The following is a 22,422-nucleotide window of genomic DNA, read 5'->3' as shown; positions in this document are numbered from 1 at the left end:
CCGAGTACACCGAGTCACGGAGCTGGCGGGCAGAGAAGTCAGGGACTGGGCGCCCGGCACCCTGCAGCGGGAGGCCAAGCGTTGGTACTGCTGCTGTTAGCACGGTTATTTTCTTCTAATAAAAAGGTGGGCATGACTCACTCCATTCAGAAACAAAAGCAAAGCTGTAATCTACTGAAAGGCAGTTGTTTGGATGCTCGGAGTGAGGTGTGTAAAAGGAGGAAGGTCAGCTGCAGGTCACATCCCATGATAAGCATACCCCCTGTCACCACTGCAGGCCAAGCAGCAAGTCTTCCCCGGGGAGTTTATTTTCTGGGCTGGTAAAACTCACCCCCCAGCTTCAGCCTGGTGTTTCAGCCACGGGGAGTGCGGGGGGAAAAAAAAGCTCTCCTTCCCACCCCTCCCCGTGCGCTTGGGTTTCCTGAGAGGAAATGATGCTCTCGTGTGACCGCGCTGGCCCCCTCCTTCCTCCAGGGAGGGAGGAAGCGCAGGTTGTGTTCGCGCCGTGCCGGGGGCTCCTTCTTGTGTGAGCGGGAGCAAACCTCCCCCGGCGGGTGCCAGATCCCCCACCTGTACTAAAAAAGCTCCGGGGGGAGTTGGCCGGGCCGTGGTGCGATGCGAAGGTGAGGGTTTTGGCACGGCGGTGGCAACGCTCCTCCTGGTGAGGAGCACGTTGATACACGGGGACGTCCAGCAACCAAATCCATCCGGAGGCGATGCCCAGCTGTCCCCACGGTGGGCGCAGAAAGGTCAGAGCAGGGCCGCCGTGAGGCCAGGTGAAGCCAACACCCACGCCGGGCCGCCCTGCGAACATCTGCACCTACCCGCAAGCCGCTCTATTTTCGTTCCGTCTCATACCCGATTGACTCAGAGCAGAGCGGGGGGGGTCAGGTTAGGAGGAGCGAGCCGGGGGCTGCACGGGGCTTGAAAGAGGAAGAAGAGGAGGTGCTTCGAAACGGGGTGCTGCTACTCTTTCGATCAGCTCGAACGTTCTCCTTGCACGGTCTCTCCTGCCTCTCTGCTTCAGCTGCAGGCTATTTGAGGCAGGGCTGGCACTTCCTGCCTGCCGTTGAGGTGCGCATACTTGCAGGGCACCATCAGAATAAATAACACCCTGCTCTTAGACAGCCCCACTGGAATCTCTCCTGGGTGTCATGAGCTTGGCTGGAGCTCATCCTTTTGCCCAACTTCTTCCAGGGATTGCCGCTTCTCCCTTTGGCCACTTTGAAAACTTAACTACACGGAAAGGGCAAGTTCCAAATTTCCCAGTTCCCGTGGATCTCAGCGGGGTGACTCCTGGCCACAGTGGCAGCCTGAGGTCCGTCGTGTTGTTCGTTTGCGGGTCCCCTGACCCCACGGTCTTGCAGCCTGTACATCTGCTGCGAGGCAGGAGCCGTAACACCCCCAAACGCTTCTCCTCCTGCAGGTGGCCCTGCGTTCCTGAGCAGCCCTCCCGTGGCGTTCACTCCCCCTGCAGAAGCCCCCATCGAGCTGTGACCCCCTTCGCTGCCAGGCTGCAACCCTGCAAGGCTCCAGCACCCCGGGGACGAGCCGTGGGCATCCCGTGCTCCTCACCCAGCCGCCAGCCTGGCGTTGGCGGTGCCCCCACAGCCAGGCAGACATCGGCGGGGCGGGGGGAGAATAAAGGGAACCGAACCCCCTTTTGGCAGCCTGGTGAGGGAAACCTGCCCTAGCGCTGCCCTGCTTTCTTTTTCTTTTTCGTTTTCTTTTTCTTTTTTTTTTTTTTTCCTCTTTTTTTCCCTTTTTTCTCCTTTTTTCCCTTTTTTCTCTTTTTTCCTTTTTTTTCCATTTTCCCCTTTTTTCCATTTTCCCCCCTTTTTCTTCTTTTTTTTCCTTTTTCTCTTCTTTTTTTCCTTTTCTTTTTTTTTTCCTTTTTCTCTTCTTTTTTTCCTTTTCTCTTCTTTTTTTCCTTTTCTCTTCTTTTTTTTTCCTTTTTTCTTCTCCCTCCCTCCCTCCCTCCTCCCCCTCCTCCTCCTCCTCCTCGCCCCCCGGCTCTCAGCACGGGGGCGAGGAGGCCGGGCCCGATGACGGGAGGATTTTTGCGGCGTTTTTCAGCTTCCTCTGCCCCCCCGCCTGACTAACGCCGCCCGCAGCCCCCGCCCGCCGCCGTGGCGGGGAGGGAGGGAGGGAGGGGAAACCCCGCCGGGGGGCGTGGCGCGGGGCGGGAGATGCCCATATAAGGAAAGCGGGCGCGTCACTCCCCTTATATGGGCAGTGCCGTCAGGGCCCGGCCTCCCATTCATATAAATGCCCGGCGGCGGCGGCCGGGATTCCCTGCGCGGGCTCGGCTCGGCTCGGCGCGGCGCCTCCATCCCCTGCCCGTCCGTCCGTCCGTCCCGTCCATGCGGAGCGGCCCCGCCGGCACGGCCCCCGCGGCTCCCCGGCTGTTAGGCTCCCGGGCGCTATGAAAGTCACGTCCCTCGACTGCCGGCAGCTGCGGAAGCTCCTGCGGAAGGAGCCCTCCCGCTGCCTGGTGCTGGACTGCCGCCCCTACCTGTCCTACTCGGCCTCCTGCCTCCGCGGCTCGCTCAACGTCAACCTCAACTCGGTGGTGATGCGCAGGGCCCGCGGCGGGGCCGTGCCCCTCCACTTCGTGGTGCCCGACGAGGCGGCCCGAGCCCGGCTGCTGCGGGGGGGAGACGGCGGGGCGCCGGGGGCGTCCCGCCTGGCGGCCGTGGTGGTGCTGGACCAGGGCACGGGGCACTGGCAGAAGCTGAAGAAGGACAGCACGGCGCAGATCGTCCTCAACGCCTTGCTTTCCAGCCTCCCCGAGGCCGGGGCCAGGGTCTGCTTCTTGAAAGGTGAGGGGCGAGGGGGGGCGGCGCGGATCGGGAGGGCAGGGGCCGGGGGGGCGGTGAGGGTCCGGCCCCGGAGCCCTCCGGGACAGCGGCGACCCCCAGGGGCTCCCTTCCCCTCTCCTCGCCCGCTGTCCGGGCGGTTAAACCGCTTACTGGAGGAGGGCGGGGGGGTAACGCCGGGATTTCATCGCTTTTCCACCCGCTGGAAATAAATCCCGGATAGGCTCTGCCGGCTGAGCCGAGCCGCCTTTCCGCTCCCCCCCCGCCTTTAAGACTGATGAGAAGCGAAGAGCAGCAGGGAAGGAGGACGAAAAGTTGGGGGGGGGGGGGACAACGAGAGGGCGAGGGGCTGCGTGGGAAACGGCATCACCCGGGGCCGCTGCCCCCACCGAAACCCCGGGGCTCTGTGGGGCCGGCAGTACCGCCCCCCCACGTGTGTGATAGCCCTTTGATTGCGGTTTTTGTTTTCCTTTCGTGTAAACCGGGGATAATAAAACAATAATAATAAAGCAGAGTAGCCTGCCCTTTCTCCTGCCCGTCCCCCCCCCCCCCCCATGCGGCTCGGCAGCGCCTTTGTCCTTTTGCCCTCCCCGGTTCCGAGCCCTCGCCCCCCCCCCCCCCCCCAGTTCCCTCTGGCGGCGGTGCCGGCCGGGGGGGGACTTCCCTGGGAGCCCCCGGTAGTAGCAGGGGGCATGGCTGGAGGAGAAAATCGGGGCGTTTGGGGTTTCTTAAACTCCTTCCACGTGTACTCACCGGCCAGGATCGGCAGGCTTTTATTAAACCTTTTATCAAAGTAGGGTTTTTTTTGTGTCCCCCCCCCCCAGTTTGTGCCTTATATAATGAGTAGTGCCCAGAGGACATCCCCTCTAGGGTAGAGGCATCTCCAGCACGGGTATTGCCCGGTAGCAAGGGGGGGAGACTCTCACTCAGGGCACTCTGCCATGACCCTGGCTATACCCGAGCACTGCCAGCCTGTTGCAGTCGCCCCAAAAGCACCAAACCTGCTGCCCCGGGGCAGGGATGCTTGCACTGTGTGGGGCCAGGCTAATCCCTGGGGACCCCATTAAAGTAAGGATGAAGAAACATCTCCAGGGTCACGCTAGGAAGTCTGTGGCAAACCAGGGACTGAATTAATCTCTGCTGACTCTCAGCCGGTTCGTGTAGCCACAAGATCATCCTCCCCTCCTCATGCACTAGCCCCGCGCTTTGAAGTGGTGGCTGTGGCTGTGGGCAGTGTATCTGGGGCGGAGTTCTGTGTGGGCTCTGCTTTGCATCTTTTGTGTATTGCAAAGCCTCTTTCTTGAAAGTCTGTCGACTTGAAACGCTGAAAGCGTTTCCCCTTACCTAGTCGAGGAGGAGGTTTCCCCCTTTTCACCCTGCTGTGAAGTCCTCCGGGTAACAGGCTCAGGCCCGCGAAGCCCACAGCTCCCTTTCAGATCCGGTGTGACTCAGTGGGCAACTCTGCTGATTCACTGGGGCCACAGACCCCCAGGAAGCTGTTGTGGTGCGGGGAAGATTTCTGTGACACTGGGGAAATAAGTCACCCTGCAGCACCGGGCAGTGCTCACAGCAGGGACCTTCGGGCTCCGAAGCACTGGCTTTGCTGCCTCGTGTGTGTCTGTCTTAGCTTCGCTAATAATGGGCTGTAAAACCACTGGGGGAAAGCTCCTCGAGGTTCCCCGTTATATTCCTGTTCTCCCCTGTGGGGAAGCCAGGAGGAGGTGTTGGCTACTTGAGGGCTGAGGTGGTCTCACCTCCGAAGCAGTGGTGGGGTGAGCGAGGCCCCACCAAGCGTCCTGGGTCTGGCCCCAGGCAGGGCAGCAAGCACAGGGCAAATGGGTGCTGAGCTGGGTGCTGGCCCCTTCCCTCCCTCGCTTTCTGGCTTGTAGGGGCTGAGTGTGTCATCTCTCATCTGTGGAGGTGCAGTTTTGTTCTGGGTGAGCTCAGCCCCGGCAGGGCGAGAGTGATTGTGTGTGGTGGGTGAAGAGCTCGCAGAAAGATAAAATAATGTATAGTCCCCTGGTGCTGACAAGGATTCTGTTATTTATTGATTAAAAATGAAGCATAGCACAGCTCTCTGCGATGAGCAATCTAGTATTTGCAGAAATGACCTCAGGGAAGCTAGGTTGAGTGGGGAGGGGGAAGAGAGGAGATTGCTGGAGGATGGGATGAGAAGATGACTCACTGTAAGAATGGCCTGCAAATATCCTGATCCCCAAGGCTTGTAATTAACCATTCACCAACTGCATGCATGAGCTGCCCCAGAGACATGAGATGTGTGGCTGTTTGAACACACACGCTGATTTGGCTCAGGCAGGCTTGTGTTCATTCAGGAATAAAAACAACAACATGGGGAGTAAAGGAGGATCGTGACTATTTCCATGAACCGTACGTATTTTTCCTATGTGATGGCAGTGGCTTGGGGGCAGGGGGAAGATAAGGTCAGCTGTGTAAAACGAGAGGATTTTAAAGTGCACCCTGGTTTGAGAAAGGCTGGAGAGCTGCTTGTGTTTGGCTTTTCCACCACCAGTTGTTAGGGATATCATTTTATCAGCCCCCCTCTTCACAGTCTCCACGGTCACATTGCCGCTCGACCCGCTGCCTCGTGCTGGTTGAATTTGGCTGGGGCCGGGGGAGTGGGAGGAAAGGTGCAGGTGTTGCTGAGTGCCAAGTGACTGCCAAGTCACCCTCCTGGCCCCCGTCATGGAAAGCAGACTTTCATTACACCCAGTGGGCTTTGGATCGTGCCCTGCTCTTGCAACACAAGGACCCCACGGCACGACTGAGTGGGCAACAGCCGCACGTCATGAATTTCAGCACACATCTGCTCAGGCATTGCAAACGTCTGAGACACCGGCGGTGCGGGGCTGAAATGTCAGGGGGAGCTGCGGTGGGCAGCCCTGGGACCACACGGGGTGGCCGAGGCCCGGGGGTGCCAGGATCTGCAGCGCTTCCCCTGTTGGGAAACCGCTCCTTGAAACGGGGGCACCCGTGCTGATGCCGCCTATCGGGGCGAAACAGCCGCAGGTTAACGAAGCGGATCGCAGGGTTTGCTCGCAGAGCCTTGTTTACTCGAGGGCCGTGCTCTAAAGGATTACTGAATTTACCTGTTCAGGAGCTTTGCCGTTCATTTTTGTCCTGAAAAAATCGCAGGTGGCAGACACGCAGCACAAGTGACATTTGCAGGCTGTTTCTGCTACCAGACTTACGTTCATTTTGGAGGTTGTGTGCTCCTGTGCAGCCTATTCCTAGCCTGGAAGCAGGCAATGATTTAGCTGACGACAAACTTTGAGTAACAATGTAATAATAGGATTAATTCCTTTTCATTAGCAGTGCACTGAATGTAACGAATGCAGTATTTAACCATGCAGAATAGCTCATGTGGGGCTATTCAGTTGTCAGATGCTGTCACAGGATTTCATTAAGTTTTACAGCAGTTATTTAACAGATTGGTTTCAGTGGGACTGTCTTCACTAACTCGCTGTCTCGTGCATGGCGGTGATTAATGGCACGGCTGCGAGCATCGTGTGCCCGCGTCCGTTCAAAAATGCAAATAAAACATTTGTGCTGCCCCAACACATGCAGCAATAACAGCTCCGGAGAGGCCGAATTCGGCAGAGCTCCCTCTCTGACACTGGCAGCGGTGCTCGTGTGTCGGTGTGGGGGAGGGAGCTCAGGCCCTGCTGCGCTGGGGTTAATGTTTTCTAGGCTCAACAGATTTACACTCACTAACAGTTTTAATCTCTACCCATCGGCTTTTAGCAAGTTAATCATTGTCAGTGGTATCGGAGGTTTTCCTTGGGCGCCTGAAGTCTCTTAAACAGCCCCGCTTCCCCGGGGATAGGCTTCTCCTAATCAACCCCGGGCAATGGCAGCGTGGCTCTGTCCCACTTCATTACCAGTGCCCAAGCTTCATTTCTCCTCCACTTTAATTAAACCACTTTTTTGGAAGTGCAAACATCCGCAATTCTCTTTTTTTCCCTTCCCTAGGGGGATATGAAACCTTTAACTCGCAATATCCTGAGTGCTGCGTGGATGGAAAGCTCATTTCCCCCGAGAGGAACGATGTGGAGAAAAACCTCGCCAGCCACTGTGAGAAGCAGAGTGCCAACCAGAAGCCTGCCTATGACCAGGTGTGTGCCACCGCGGGGTCACCTCCCCTTCGGGTCACCTTGTGCCACCAGGCTTGGTACTTCTGTTCCCCGGCCCCTTGGGCTTCATAAGTCTTATATGCCCCAAAGGCAGATGTGTACAAGCCGCTGTGGTGCATGGGTTTTGGTAATATTTGTGTTCTTCCAAGAAGTTGCCGTCTTTTGATCGGAAAAGCAGTTGTAATGGCTCTAGAGGCTGGCTAGGGAGGTGGCAGCTCTGGTGAGCAACTCGAGGTGACATCCCACGTGTCTCACCGGTGCTGGCACGGGCTGACAACAGGTTGTCACTGTCCACATAAATGTGTGCTGCTGGTCAGCATCGCCTCCACCTGGCTTCACATTTAGGCAACAGCAGGAGGTAAAAAAATAAATAAATAAATAAAAAAAAACTGTGAAGTCCCACAGCTGCATTTAGGGCCTATTTATCCCATGGCCAGGCAGCCCCAGGCACACAATGGAGCTGCTGGGGCTCTCAGGCAGGCAAAGCAGCACTGGAGGCCCCGGCAGCCGGTGTTGGGGAGCGGGGCCCCACGGGGTTTTGGTGGGGGGAAGTCCCCGCACCCCTGCACCCGCCCCCGGGGCCGGGGAAGACGTGTGCTCCGAGATGTCACCCTGCGGTCGGGTTGCTTCCGCACCAGGCCCGCCACACAGCTGGCCCCCGTGTGCCTTCTGGGGGGGGTCCCAGCCTCCACCCCACCATGTAGGTGGCTCCTGGCTGTCCCCAGTGTGTGGCACCGGCTGGGCTGGGTGGCTCGGGGGGGCTGGAAAGGTGATTTCTCGCCCCCAGAACCTGGCGGCAGCGCTGGCGCATCATGGAAAGTTACCTGCCGCCCTGGCCCCGCTGACACGTCTGTGTCAGGTGGTGGCTTTCTGCTGGCGGTGTCGTCACCCGGCCTCCTCTCCTTCTGGGGAAGGAGGAACCGAGATTACATCTCGGGTGGGTGGCCCTGTGTGGCACCGGTGACGCAGGGGAGGGGGTGTCCCCAGCCCGAGCCCCGCGGCGCTGCTGGGGATGGGGTGTCCCGCTGGGGTTTTGCTTTGCTACGGGGCTCGGGAGGTGTGAGCAGAGCGGCCGAGCCCCACGCTGAGCTCTGGCAGCCTCCTCCTTCTACCTCCCCGCCTCACACATGTTTTGGCAAAGCCCCTGTGGGGACGGGCCCCGCATATGAAAGCACTTCGGGCCCCTCCTGAGGGGCAGCGCTTTGACGAAAGCCAGAAACCTCCTGCGTGAGTGGGCTGGCTCCGGCTTTGTGCCTCGCAGATGTGGACAAGAAAATGAAAACCTCCTTCCTGTGTGGGCTGTGCCATGGCAATGATTCACTGGGCAGCGACACCGGGGTCTAAAACCGTCGGGGGGAGGGAGCGGGCACCCACTCAGGCTCCCTTGCCTTTCTCTTTGTGATATCAGGCCTCAAAATACCTGTGGGAAGGCGGTGTCACTCACGTGTTTCTGCTCCTTCTCTTCCAGGGTGGCCCGGTGGAAATCCTGCCTTTTCTCTACCTTGGTAGTGCCTACCACGCTTCCAAGTGCGAGTTCCTCGCCAACCTGCACATCACGGCCCTGCTCAACGTCTCCAGGAAAAGCTCGGAGCCCTTCAAGGACCAGTACTGCTACAAGTGGATCCCGGTGGAGGACAGCCACACGGCCGACATCAGCTCGCACTTCCAGGAAGCCATCGACTTCATCGGTAAGTGCCCGACTTATGTTGCTGCATTTCAAGTTCTTAATGACAAATAAGCAGGCTGCAAAGCAAAGACCAAAGTGGCAGGGAAAGCACACTTTTCCTGCTCTTTTAAAGATGCATTTCTAACACATATCCATATCTTCCTATGTATTCATTTATTTTACAATACACACTGGAGGACACTTTCTGTATGTTCACAGATGTCACTATAAAAGTTTAAGCTCCCTCCCCAGCATCTGTCCTGGCAGAGAGGTTTCAGCAAGGAAGGGACACTCAGAGCAAGGTTTTTGGGAGGCTGGGGAAGGAAAATGCCCCCTCCCCACTGGCACCAGGCGAGTGAGCTGCTTAGCTTTTTCTTTTCAAAGCAAGCTTAGGTGTAACTTCAGCATTACAGGGGAGCAAATTAGTACGCTGAATAACACTGAAGTCTATTGATTTTTGTGTAGATGAAAAAAGAAAAATACATGTATTTCAGGCCCTGTAAAACCAGGTGTATGCATGGTTAGCTTATTACCTTGCTGTGCTGGGACACCCCCCAGAGTCAGGATCTTAGAAATCCAGCATCTCCCCTTATCACAGACCTGTTCCTATTTCTCCTTGTAATTATATCACTATCTCGCCCTTTAAATACCCCAGTGGGGAAGAAAAAAAGGCTTTTGGAAAACTCAAGGGCCATCCCTTCCCAGTTCTGTACCAGGCTGGGGTAGGTGAGTGGCACAGCAAAGAGGAGCCTGCTCCGTCAGGACCGCAGTGCGATTTGTGGGGTGGAACAGCTTGAGCCTGGGTGGGGATCGTGTTGAAAACAGGGCTGTTGTTCTCCAAGAGTGTGTCAGAGGAAAGAGAATAAAACCCCAGTTACAGTCTTGAGACTCATCACCCATCTGAATTTGAGCTCTTTGACACTGCAGGCAGGAGGGGAAAAAGAAAAACCAACAACAACAACAACGTCAGGGTGCCCTCCAAGACCTTTCTCTTCCTGGTAAAGGACTTCTCACAATTTTCAGGGAAATGTTAATTCACTTTTCCGTCCCATCCCCAGCACTTTCTGATAGTAGTTGAGTCACTTGGAAGTTTCCCAAAGTTTTTTTGAGGGTGGTTTCGGTTTTCACTTTTATAAAAGTGTGGTGGAGTTGCTGGGAATGACTCAAATCTGTGTCTTCCTTATTTTGTACAGTAGCGAAGTATAACTGGCCGTGGTGGCACTGGCCCCCCAGCAGACAGTCCAAGACAGGGAAATGATAACTTGCTCGGCTCTGTTTCAGTGCCACGCAGTGAGCACCACACTCGGCGCATTTCTCCATAAATTGGAGCTTGAACATCTTGCTCAAGGCAAGAGACCAGAGGATGTCTATTTTTGAACTGTGTTTTAGTGTGGAAAGGGCTTATTTTAAGCACATTCTCTTTAATCTAATAACAATCATTGTGTTGTGTGAGTAACCACAGTGGCTCCCTGTTGTGTAAAATGGGTGCTTTGCATAAGCCTTTTATATCCTGACTTAATTACAGCCTGGTTAAGGGATGCTTGGACTTAGCAGCTGCCTACCAGTCCTTTTGTGCTTTGTGGCGAGGGCCCCAGGGAGCGGGCGCAGCCTCCCCACCCAGGGGTACCACCAAGGGTACCTCTGGGCACAGCTGCTTGCTGCTAACCGGCCAAGCAGGGGGGTCAGGTTGGGGCTTTAAAGAACTTTAAAGAAAAGCCCTATTTTTCTAGCAAAGCTGATGAGAGGAAGCCAGCTCTGTTCTTGCCTTTGAAATACCTGGTGGTGGAGGGCCTGGCCAGGCTGGCCTAGGGTCAGTGCTTTGGGCCACAGGCAGAAAACACAGGAACAGCAAACCCAAGCACAGCCCAGATAGCCACACTGTCCCTCAGCTCTCTGAAAAGTGAATTAAACCAAAGCAGAAATAGGCATGTGGGAAGGACTTCGTTAAAAATGGAGACAGAACCAAACCCGGATGCACAGATCAGAAGCAGCAGCAGCTCAGCTCCATCTCGGGCTGGGTTTTGTCCCCCTCCTTTCTGTCTCCAAGTCACCCTTAGTGCCCAACAGAAGCAGGGCTGCTGTGCTGATGGAGTGGCTGCGTGCCATGCTCCGCTGTCAGCTTCGGGCATGTGTCACAGCATCCTCTCCAACCCCAATGACAGCTGATGTCTGCAATGACTTTCTTTTTTCCCCAGATTATGTCAGACGAACGGGGGGCAAGATCCTGGTGCACTGCGAAGCGGGGATTTCACGCTCTCCTACCATCTGCATGGCGTATCTCATGAAAACGAAGAAGCTCCGCCTGGAGGAGGCCTTTGATTACATCAAGCAGCGCCGGAGCCTGATCTCGCCAAACTTTGGTTTCATGGGACAGTTACTACAATATGAGTCGGAGATCTTGTCTTCCACCCCCAGCCCACCTGTTGCCTCGTGCAAAAGAGAAGCCGCGTCTTTTTTTGCAGAAGAACTGACGTTAGGCAAAAATTTTGAAGGCTCGTGTTTCGCCTTTCCTACCTCAGTGTTGAGTTCTGTGCCCATCCACTCTCCCGTCCACCAGCTGAAACTCAGCCCGATGACAGCATCTTCATCCTGCTGAGAGCCCCACCGCCCCGAGGAGCCCGGAGCTGGTGCAGTCCTCTGATCCTAACTGTGACCCCGACAAGAACATTTCATGAACGTGCAATAGAGAAACCTCACCGACTTAGTCTAAGACAGAGCAGTCATTGTGGGTGATACTTCCCATACGTGTATGCTGACTGAGACGCTGATGCTCTACGTGTGGCAGGCTTTCTGAACTTTTAATGTCCTTTTTTAAAAAAAAAAAAAAAAATGGAAAAAGAAAAAAGTGCTTTTCTAGGTTTTTATCCAGAGTGTGCAGCCACTACTGTATTTCCAGGTTCTTGGGAAGCAATGAGAAGTCCGTTTTGTATGTTCCCAGTTCCCACCTCCTTCCCTTTTTGTTTTTGAGAAGAACCTTAAGTTTTCAAGCAATAAACAGCAGCTGTGGGGAAGAAAGCAAACCGAAAAGCTCCACCTTGGCATCTGCAGGGGTGGTGAGAGTGAAGAGCGTGCTGCTGCTTCCCCAGCTCCCCTCTCCCTCTTAGCGTCACGTTTCAGGGAGCAATGCGCCGGGTGGGCAGGGGCTCCCTGCCTGGCCCCTCTTGCACAACCAGGTGAAAATCCCCTCTCCTCTTCCAGTCTCTGCAGTGCCAGGTATTGACCGCAGTGTAACTGGAGACCAAACTGGACCATGGATCCATTCAGGTGTGGCATTTCCCATACTTCTGTGTTTGCCTTTGTACTGGACATGCTCTTAACTGAAGCACGGAACTTAAACTATCAGGTTACCCTGCTGAGCTATTATATTCCCACCCGTTATTTAACAACAGCCCTAGAATACTTGAATGTCTGCAACCCTCATCCAAGTTACTTCCCATCAGATGACACTGTAACTACTGGATTTTTACACCAAAAACAGGAAAAGCTTGGCTTTTTTGGTCCCTCCCAAGTGTTTCTGACGTGTGTTGTGCGTGGTAAAGTGGTCTTGTTCAGTGTTATGTGGCTTGCTTAGTGTGTGTGGTCACCTCCAGCCAGCCTTCCTTTGTGAAAACTGGTTTCTCTTGCATTGAGTTTGTCTGCAGGAAGCTCGGAAGGAGCTGCTCTGTCTGTTGACCTTTTTATTTTTTTTATATGTAATACGTATGGGAAATGGCAATAATTTCCAGAAGATCTCGTGAATGTGAAGGAAAGCCTGCAACTTTTTATGGAGTGTAAAAATAATAATAAAAAAAAAAACTGTGAGGAAAAGCAAGATGTCTGTCATCCTTGGAGCGAGCTGGAGCTGCAGGAGTGCTTGTGCCAAAAGGCCAGCCGAGAAAGAAGCTTGCCCGAAGGTGGTGTGGGGAGGGCAGGCAGTGCTGGGTCAAGTGATAAAGCGCCCCAAGGTGCAAGCCTAAAGGGGGGAGAAGGTGAGGGGGAGGATATTTTTTTTTTTTTTTTTGAACAAAATGACATGACTCATGGTGGCGTCACTTCCCAGCGGCTGGGCAGGCGCTTCTGTTTTGATTCATGCATCTTTTATATAAGCCATGCCGTCTCGCTGCAGACAAAAGCCTGCAGTCAGTGCGGCCCCCACCTCCTGCCCAGCACAGGTGGCGGGGACACTGCGCCCCGGGTTGGTGACAAACTGGCATGGGGGCCACCAGCCACCCCCTGGTGTTACTTCAGGCATAGGGCATGAAGGGCAGTCCACCATGCTCACGTGCTGCACGAGGTGTTTGTTGTGTTTTTTATTAATAAAAAGGTGTTTGAATGCCAACATCTCTAAGCCATTTCACACCTCGCCTCAGCTGGAAGCTCTTCAGCTCTCTCTGGCTCCTTGCTGTGGCACATCTAAGAGCTGCATTTCCAAGTTTTTGGGTTGAGAATGCCAAAGCTTTGGGTGGGTTATAAATCGCCTGTGCCCTGTGGGGTTAATCCATTTGTAACATCCTCCCTGGGAAGCAAATCTCAGGTGAGAAGCTGTCACCAGAGAGGAGCCTTGGCTTTCCTTTCTGTTTCCTTGGGAAACGTGAGCATGGGAGCCAGCAGCTGGGGAGGTGAGAGGGGTGAGGTAATGTAAGAGCAGATCAATTAATTCTCTAGGAGAGCTGATTGCCCCCCTTGGGGAGCTCAGGAAAGTGCTCTCAGGAAATGCCAGGGCCAGTTGCAGTGCAAAGGCAGAAGCTCCGGAGCAGAAAGGCCGCAAGGCCTAGCAAAGGGAGCCATACCCTGAGCATGGAGGAGACCTGCAACCTTGAGAGTAAGAGAGCAACCACCAGCTCTCACTAAACCAGTGTAAGATATCTTCTGTGGTGGGACCAGGCTGTTTCTGAGGAGCAGCAAGCCCTCCACAGAGCCAATGATGTTCTGCCCAGGCAGGGCTGATGGGGTTAACCGGGGTCTGCTGCCTGGCAGAGCTGAGCACAGCAGCTGGAGATCAGGGCCAGGTGGAGGAGCCAGGTATTTAGCAGAGAGGGAAGGCAGCTGCTCTGGTTTTGGAGAGGGGCTGTGATCCTGGGCTGTACACAGCGTGTTGGTGGATGTTGTTGGCAGAGGGAGCTGCTCGGCTGCGCTTCAGCGGGGATGGGGAGCTAGAGCCCTGCAGGAGCCTGAAGTAGGGCTGTTGTTGTGCCTGGGCACAGCTGACAAAGCAGGATGGCTCCCACCTGGGAGGTGAGATGTGTGACTGAACCTGCGCAGGCAGGGCAGGAGCCCTGGTTTTCCACGTACTGGACACCAGCATGCAACAGGCTCCCACCACCCTTTAGGAAAGGAATGGCCCTGATGGGGTTTTATGCTGGGCAAGTTCACTGGGGTGAATAGGATGGAGAGATCTGGGGGATTTTGTAGCCCGGGTGGGCCTGTGGTTCAGGTAGCTCGCTCCCAGGGGTGGAAGCTCAGATCAGTCAGATGGGCACAAGCCCAGGTGTGTGGGAAGGACAAACTGAAGGACGGGGGCTGATGGTGGCGGTGGCTGAACCGGCTGGTTCGGTGTGCCTGTGCCCTCTGCCAGCCAGCTTGGCGGGAGCGGGGATCTCACAGACAAACCTCTGATGGTTTTGATGGAAAATAATGACCTGGGTAGCTGTAGCAGCAAGGGGAAGACCAAAGTAGGATGATTTTAGGCACTGGAAAATGTAGGTGAGGGGAAGAAGTCACGAATGCTGCGCCCTCAGGCAAAACTTTGATTAGAGCTTATATCTCGTGACACCTGAATACAAAGAAGATGAGAGGAAATGTCATAGAAATGGGGATTTTTTGGGGTCTGCTGCCTTCAGAAGTGCTGGGTCAGGGCTGCGCTGGGATGTGTGTGTCTCGCTCCCCTGATGTTCCTGATGTTCCTGGGCCCCTCAGCACCAGCTGGGGGCTGTCTGAGCTCCTGGCATGGGTATGTATCGAACAACATTTGTGCCACGCAGCCTTTGGTCCCATGCTTTCAGCCTGGCAAAGAGCAGTCATGTTGCAAGTGCGAGTGCCGTTGCTCAGCCTGTCTCTGCTTTGCACAGGCTGCTTCTCCTTTCTGCCTCCGAGACAAACAAACCCCTCGAAAAGCTGCCACAAAGAATAAATGTCTTTACGTGGCTGCAAATCAGATTGTGAAGAGATCTGGGGCGGGGGTGGGTGGGTGGGCGCTGTCCTTAAGTGTCCCTGAATCTTCTTTTAAGCCAGGCGTTTGCTGGTGGGATTTGCAGCCTGTGCTGCTTACAGAGAACCCTCCAAAAGGCAGGAGCTGCCTCAAGGCAGTGTCTGTGCTTCCAAAGCACCAAAACGCAGGGTTTGTGGCCATCCTTCACCCTGGCCGTGCAGACTGAGGGTACAGCATCAGCTTGTACCTGGGTGTGATGGGTCGGGCTCACCCGCCCAGTATGTACCAGGGTGCCCATGCCCCGTCCCTGAGCTCCGGGGCCAGCGCTGCTCTGACCCCCATACTTTGTGGTGACGAGCTGCTTTTTCAGGAGACAGAGCCTGAAGGAACAGAGCATTCCACAAGCGTTGTTGTTTCTACGTTAAAAACAACACTTTCCTTGCTGGGAAGTCAGAGGACCAAATGTGACCGGTAACACGGCAAAAGTAAGGCGGGATGGGTCCGACCCCCCGGCTCCACTTTTCATGGCTTTGTGCTAATTGCAGAGGAGACGCGATGCCAGCTCACTCTCCGGGGAGAAAACGGCAGGAACCAATTTGAAGACCACATAAATATGGAAGTAGGATTTTTTTTGGCGTGGGAGGTGTTACCAGCACCACACATTATGGTTCCTCGGCTTTATCACATCATAGGCTTTTACCGAGACATGAGTAAGTTCTCTAAATAAGGAATATGAAAATAGCTTGTGAAATAGGTTGAGTCATCAGAGAAAATCAAATGAAGCTCTGATACCGGGGCCTCAGTTGTAAAGTCCTACTTTGTTTTACAGTCGCATTATAAACTACAGAGTCATTTCAATCTGATTATTTCAGCTTCAAAATTCCAAGTACTCTGCCATCTAGGTGATTTTAAGGCTTCCCAAATGGATCCATTTTTCTGCTAGCACTCGTGCTGCATCCCTCCTGCCCATGAGCACTCGCAGGGAATGTAAAGGTTACCAAGAGAAATGGCTTCTGTGGCTAGAGTTGAAATGCTCAGCACTTCTTTTAGCATTGTCTAGCGATTAAGGAGGATTTATGGCCCCTAGATATCCCTTTCAAGTACTAGCTTCCCCTGTGAAAGTCCCTGGCTGTTATTTGTAGCTCCTGGGAATCCTAGCAGGACCGGTTGTACTGGGAGCTGTACCAACAGCACACAAAATCAGAGACAGCACTTTGAGTCCAGAAGTGACTGTGGTACATGAAAAGGGAGGAGGAAGCACAAAGACGCAAGGGGACAGCATTGCCATAAGGACACTCGTGTCTGTGCCGTGGACTGCTGCATATATCACAACGGGTCCCAGGCTAGGAAAAGCATCTGTAGGAGACGAGTGTGCATGGGATCCGTGGGACCCAGTGGATCTGGTGTGTGTGAGAAGTGGGGAACACCTGAGGCATAAATCCAACAGCGGCTGGCAGCCCAGGGCCACATGCAGCTGGTGACACAGGGACCCTGCCCCAGTGCAGCTCCCTGTTGGGACTCTTGGATGGTCAGAAATGATAGGCAAACTGAAAAAGACCTCAGACATCTTTGGCACAACCGTTTTCCAGACTGGGTTTTATCGAGTTACTCATGTTAGTAAAGTTACTCACATGAGTAAGCATTCGTTAGACCAGGCTTAATTCTCCCAAGTGAGCTGATAATGTAGTTGTTCATGGGCACGCTCTCTCTTCTCTCCCTTTATGAATAGGGGTTTATTTCTGGCGCGCAGATACTCCATTTCTGAGACTCCTTTGTAAAGCAGACAGCGTTTGATAGTGAGTCATCTCTCGTTATTAAATCACCCATACATCGCGAGCTGCCTGCAGGCCCCGATCCAGAGCCTACTGACTTCAGTGGGGAGGATGGCTCCCGGTCACGAAGGGTGTTGGATCGGGCTCTGGGTGAATCTTTATTTTAAATCTGTATTTTAAGGAACTGTTTGTTCTAATTGGAACTAAAATTGCTGCTGCGTTGAAATGGAATATGAGGTCTCCAGGACTCAAACTGGAACAACGGGTGTATGCTATCTGCTCTGATGCCTCCGGTCACATTAAGTCAAGTTAGCCGGAAAATCAATCGACATGAGTGCCAGCGTGACCGGGAGCTGCTATCCGGTCGAGCCCACAGAGGCTTGCCAAGATGAAGCAAATTTCTAACAGGGACGGAGCAGATCAGTGCACCACATCTCCTAGAGATGCTTCCAGCCTGTGGTCTCCCTGGCACTGCCGCTGCTGCCCTGTGTAATTACTGCGGCTAACGGGAGCCTGGGGGCGAGGCGCTCGGCGCGGGTTGTGGGCTCTGCCCCCTGCTTTGAGGGCAAGAGATGTAGCCTGCTCTGGGCACTTCTGCTGGCACAGTTACATTTGTCAGAAGTGTAAAGGAAGTGAGTGAGACCCGAAGTGACCGAGCTGACCAGACGGATCCCTTGAGTATACATAAAAGAACTGCAGCAGCAAAACTGCGTTTTCCCCAGCACAGCTCATTTCTCCTGCAGAGGATATTTCTGCTCTGCTGGTACAAAGCAGAGCTTTGCTGATGTGGCTCTGCTCACGCAAGGAGCATTTTGCTGCTAGAGTGGACCTGAATTTCTCTCTAAGCGTTTCTTGCAGGCTTATCCGTATGTCTCTGCATCCTGCCTCGCACCAGGGATAATGATATTGATCTCATTCTGAGAAAGGCATAAGGCTTTTTTCACGTGTTTGCAATGCGCATTAGACCCCTGACAAAGGATGTCCTGAGCACAAAATCTTGTTACCGTGATGTATTTATTGTATTCTGTGGTTGTGGGGCCATATGTTCCATATCACAAGAAAGAGTTTGCTTTTGTTTCCCCCCAGGCTATAATGTTGTACGTGGTTAAAGCCAAAAGGGAGCGGGCAGTGCTGTCAGCCCACCACCACGGGGTGCGCCCGCCGCTCTGCCAGGAAGCAGACAACGGCAGTCCCGGGTGGGTGGCGAGAAATCTGCGCTGTGCTACCGAGTGCTAAAGCATTGCCATGGCTCGGCTTCCTAAATCCAGCCGTGAAGAGCAGCTGGTTTTCTGGCCGGCAGCTCGACATATGCGGGTGGATATGGTGGAGAGAATTGATCAGGGGCCACTGGTGGGGAGCAGGGAGAAGGGCAGTGTGCTCTTCTGTGTGCTACCAAGTGTGAAAGTGGCTCCTGACAGCTGGGATTACCAAACCCAGCTGCGAGGGGTGCTTGCTTTTCTGGACTTGTGTGACATCTGATGGGGAGATGCTCCAGCTGCATGCGTGTGGGGAAATCTGGAGGAAGGGGAAAGTGGAAGGCTTCTGCATAACCGGCCACTGGCCCACTCGAAGCTTGCGGCACCCTGGGGAAGGTCATCTGGCCAAGTGGGGATCTCAGGCAGCAGGAGGAGCTGCCGAGCCTTTCCCAGACAGCGTTCCCATCTTGTTTACTTGCTTTCTCTTCTCCTTTCCCTCTCTTTAGACCTCTCTGGGAAGGAGCACACAAATGAGCCCTTTCTGTGGCCTCTTTCCGCAGTCCCTGTCACAGAAGTCTCTGCAGACCGAAGCAGTCCAGACAAGGTGCCGTCGGTTTCGTGCAACCTGCTGCCACCAGGAGTTTTATGTCAGCTATTTTGAGCAGAGCAGCCAAGGGACTTGTACAAGACAAGGATCCGCTCTTTGCCTCCGACAGAGGCCTGTGAGGTCGTGGTGTGAGATGCTTCCTGGGAGAGCTGGAAAACAAATTAAAAGATGCCCAGTACGTGGACCAGGCTGTGAAAAGCTGCAGCAGTGAAACCTTCCAGCTCGTGTGTGTGATAAAGCTGGAAGTTATCTTTGCTTTCCTTTGCAAAGGACGGGAGGAATGTCACACTTGTAGGAGGCCCCCTGGTGCCAGGTGAGGTTGCTGCAGCTCGTGGAGGTCGGTCACAGGCGTGAGGACAGCGGCTCACCTGCCCTCCTGGAAAGAGGAGGAGTGACATCCCGGCGGGGGATAACATGCACCCTGTCGGTTTGGATGTGCACTGCTTTGCTGCGTGTGGACAGAGCGGTCAGCCAAGATCGTGCAAAACCTCATGTTGTCTGTAACAGCCATGGGGCTGCAAAAGCTGCTTGGAAGAGAGGCTGTGCGGGTCACCAGGTCCCCTTGCCCCATGGCCCAGCTCCTCGGCGCTTGGCGCTTCTCCGTGCCTACAGGCTCATCTCCTGAGGCAGCCTCGTCTCTCCCTGTGGCCCCCAAGGCATCCGCTGCCTGCCCCATGTGGCCCCACCGCAGCTCTGTACCCTGCCACTCTTCTTGAAGAGCGTTGTTTTAAGAAACAACCTTTATTAAAAGGTTGTTGGATGAATGAACTTATGGATCAATACTCAATAGTCAACTACAATTATTTACCTCTAAGCACTGAACAGATCATAAAGAGCAAGAGAAACATTCTTCTTTGAAAAGAAACTGCCTGACTGCTGTGAGTTGTTTAAAGTGAATAGAAACAGACAAATGCGTGCTGACCCAGAGCGGGGCTGGAAGGGGCGAATGAGCTGGTCCCATACTGTGCTCCCGCAGGAGTGATGGCTGGTGGCACCCAGACAGTCCCAAGTCACAGGCAGCAGCATTACAGCCACTGCCTGCACTGCCTGTGTGGGCAGCAAGCAGCGCTCAGGCTGTGCAGCACTGCTCGGCGGAGACCCAGCAGCAGCCCAGAACTGGGTGCCAGTGACAGTGCTGGCACTGCTGTCACATACATCTATAGCCGCGATGCTTTCTGCCCCATCTGTCCACTGCCTTGCCACGACATCAGCACTGGAGGCAAAAAAGGGCGAGAGAGAAAAAGGTCTGTGGGACATGGCTCTGCAGTGTCTAACACAACCAGACCCGGGTTCCAGTTTGCCCACAAGATGCTGCTGCAGGAGCAGTGGTGAGGAGAAGTGGCCCTGGGAGTGCTCTGCTGCCTTCCCTGCCACTCACTGCTGACTCTGCGTGATGAAGCACAAGCGATGGATGCGCCTATCAGTTCCTCCAGTCACCTAAACCTGGCAATGAAAACCTCTGTAATGAATGAAAGCAGTCTCTACATGTGTTGGTTCACAACTGCAACTGTAATAGGAGAGTTTAATTTCCCTCCCCTCCCACCCCCCACATTCTCTTTAGAATATTTTAAAAAGAAATTTAGCTGTTTGAGAAGATGGAAAAAAATATCAAAGTTCTATAGATTTGAAATTCCATCTACATGTTCCGTTAAGCCTCATGAAAGAAATACCTGACGTACATTTTATGCTGATGAAGCCTGAATGAATTAGAGCTTGTTCCCACTATTCCCCTTTCTAATGCTAATGTTTAGTTCTGGCATATTTATCGAAAAACACTGCTTATAAAACAGGGCCATAGAGAAAAGCTCTGCAGAACCTATCGATGCGAACTAAACTCCACGCGTAGCAAGCGCTGATTACATGTTTGCAGGTACTGAATAAAGTGCACTGCTTTCCTGGCTGCCAGCTTTCAGCACTCCTACAGCAGCAGCAGCAGTTTGGCAGGATAAAGACGACCTGCACTGCCCTTGGGTTGGGTGTTTATTTGCAGCATGGGCTACAAAACCAAAAGAACAACAAAAAAGTTAATGCCTCCTCCACCCCATCCCACCCCACCCCACCACTCTCCTGCCTCAAATGCAAATCTGTACAGAGACAAAAGGTATGTGACAAAACCTGTATGCAGGGACCTACAGATGTATTTGAAGCAGTCTGTGAACTAGGCTACCATTTACTACTTAATCCCTTATGAATAAAATCGTTATTTTTTCAATACCACATTACTGGGGGCATCTTTTGATGAAATATCAGTGAGATGTGATTTTATTCCTTTAAATAAACATAACCTGGTGTCTGCGCACATCTTACACACAGTTAAGTCACCTCCAAACTGCAGGAGCATGTTGCACAGAGGAAATGAACACATGGATAATAAAGATCTGGGGTCTTTGTGTCTGCTCTTAAGATAGAGGCTGCTGCACTTCTTGTTGCACCGTGCCACGAGCATGCTTTTGGGGCACTAGAAGTGGCCTGGGCGGTCATGGGAGGTTGGCTTCTGGGGCTCTGATTGGAACCAAGATTTTCAAAAGGACTTTGTGTCGCCAGTCACAATAACATCAATGCATCAAGCAAGAGAAAAGGCAAATCTCCCTTAGCTGGTGGCCACCTGGTGATTCTGAATCCCCTCTTTATGGGGAAAAGACTAAGTCTGAGCTCTGGAAGTCTAAGATTAAGTGAAAATAAGTTTCTAAACTGCAAAAGGCAGCTGGAAAACATGACTCACGGCATCCTATGCCTCTAAAAGCAGATCTGCCTGGGTGCCTCACTCTGTTGGTGTGATAGTTACCAGTCCATCTGGAACGAGTGAACCATCACACAACATTTACATGCAAATACTAACACAAAAATGGCTTGGAGGAATTGTTTTAACCAGGTGTATGGGCTGTGTGAGACAAAATGGAGCCCTGTAGGCCTCCTCCTTGCCGTCCTGCACCTCACTGCTCCCCGGCAAAGCTCTCGTGCACGAAGCAGCCCCAAAACGAGTGGCAAGACTCATGAGTGATGGCAAACTCTGTGAAATCCTAAAGCGATGGGAATTTGGGGAATGCAAATGACAAAAAATCTTTTCCCCCAGGTGCCATTGAACCAAGCTGTTTGGTAGTAAAGGCAGAACAGCCAGGCAGGGATTTTCTTTGCAGATTTGTTTGCGGACCCATCTACGGGCTTCAGGTTTTTAAGCTCTGTATTTGTGGAGGAAACAACGAGCCATTTCTTTAAAGGTGCTGCTGAAATCCATCCCAACAGCCTCCTGATGGGCCTTTCCTAAGGCCATTTCATTAGGTGGCTGTTACGGATGCCTGGGACGGGCAGATTGTCATGTTTGCCGGGGGGAAGCAATCCATCCGCCTGCTGCTCTGGGAGAGGCAGGAACCAGGCCGTCCTGCTTAAATCTAATTTTTATTAGTGTGAAGAGGACGAGCACAGGAATTCTGCGGCTCTGAGGGAGCTGAAGTTGCTGTCTCTCGGGACAGCCATGCCGATGTTGTGGTCGTGACAGCACCCGGGCTCACAGATCCCCAGGGGCACGGGGTGAAAAAAATGAGTGGAAACAACGGGAAAACGGGCAAAGCGCCCTGCGGCGGGTGCCGAGGTTTGGGTGGGTTGGTGTGTGAGGTGTTTGATACAAGCTACGGGTGAAGCTCAAGCATTTATTGTGCGTCCTGTGTGAACACTTGGACTTGGACTTGGCCCTTGGCCCTTGGCCCTTGCCCCTTGGCCCCGGTCCCCATCCCCTCAGGCGCCCCCTGCAGGCCCCCCCCCCCTCCCGCCCCCCCTTCGCCGTGCCGCGCTCGGCCTCTCGCTCACACTTGCCTTTGGCGCCCAACCCGCCCCTCGGCGGGAGAAACCATTTTTCCCAGCTCTCCGGGGGGATCCTTAAGGTGAGGGGCGCGATATCGGACTTCTTCCCCTCCATAAAGCCCTGAAAGGCCAAGAAGACATTTATAAGATATTTAAAAGGTGTTCTTTCGGCGTGTCTTGCGCGATCCCTTCTCCGGCCGCCTAGCGGCGCGCCCCCTTCCCCTCTCTCCCCCTCCCTCGGGTGCCCAGTGGTTCGCGCCGGGCCGGGCCGGGGGAGGCCCCGCCG

At 53.9% G+C, this 22,422-nt stretch overlaps 1 protein-coding gene across 1 annotated transcript; it reads left to right on the top strand.

Moving 5' to 3' along the window:
* Positions 1-2,292: 2,292 nt before the first annotated feature.
* DUSP5 (dual specificity phosphatase 5) lies at positions 2,293-12,447 on the top strand. Its single transcript, XM_035547833.2, has 4 exons — positions 2,293-2,822; positions 6,810-6,952; positions 8,439-8,658; positions 10,832-12,447. Exons 1-4 carry the CDS (start codon positions 2,426-2,428, stop codon positions 11,230-11,232), a joined length of 1,161 nt encoding a protein of 386 aa, XP_035403726.1. The 5' UTR covers positions 2,293-2,425; the 3' UTR covers positions 11,233-12,447.
* The last annotated feature ends 9,975 nt before the right edge of the window (positions 12,448-22,422 follow it).

The sequence above is a fragment of the Cygnus atratus genome, chromosome 7 (genome assembly GCF_013377495.2).
Source record: "Cygnus atratus isolate AKBS03 ecotype Queensland, Australia chromosome 7, CAtr_DNAZoo_HiC_assembly, whole genome shotgun sequence".
In the NCBI taxonomy this organism is placed as follows: Eukaryota; Metazoa; Chordata; class Aves; order Anseriformes; family Anatidae; genus Cygnus; species Cygnus atratus.
Note: the sequence above shows the minus strand (reverse complement) of the source record. Positions and strands in the feature narration are given on the sequence as shown.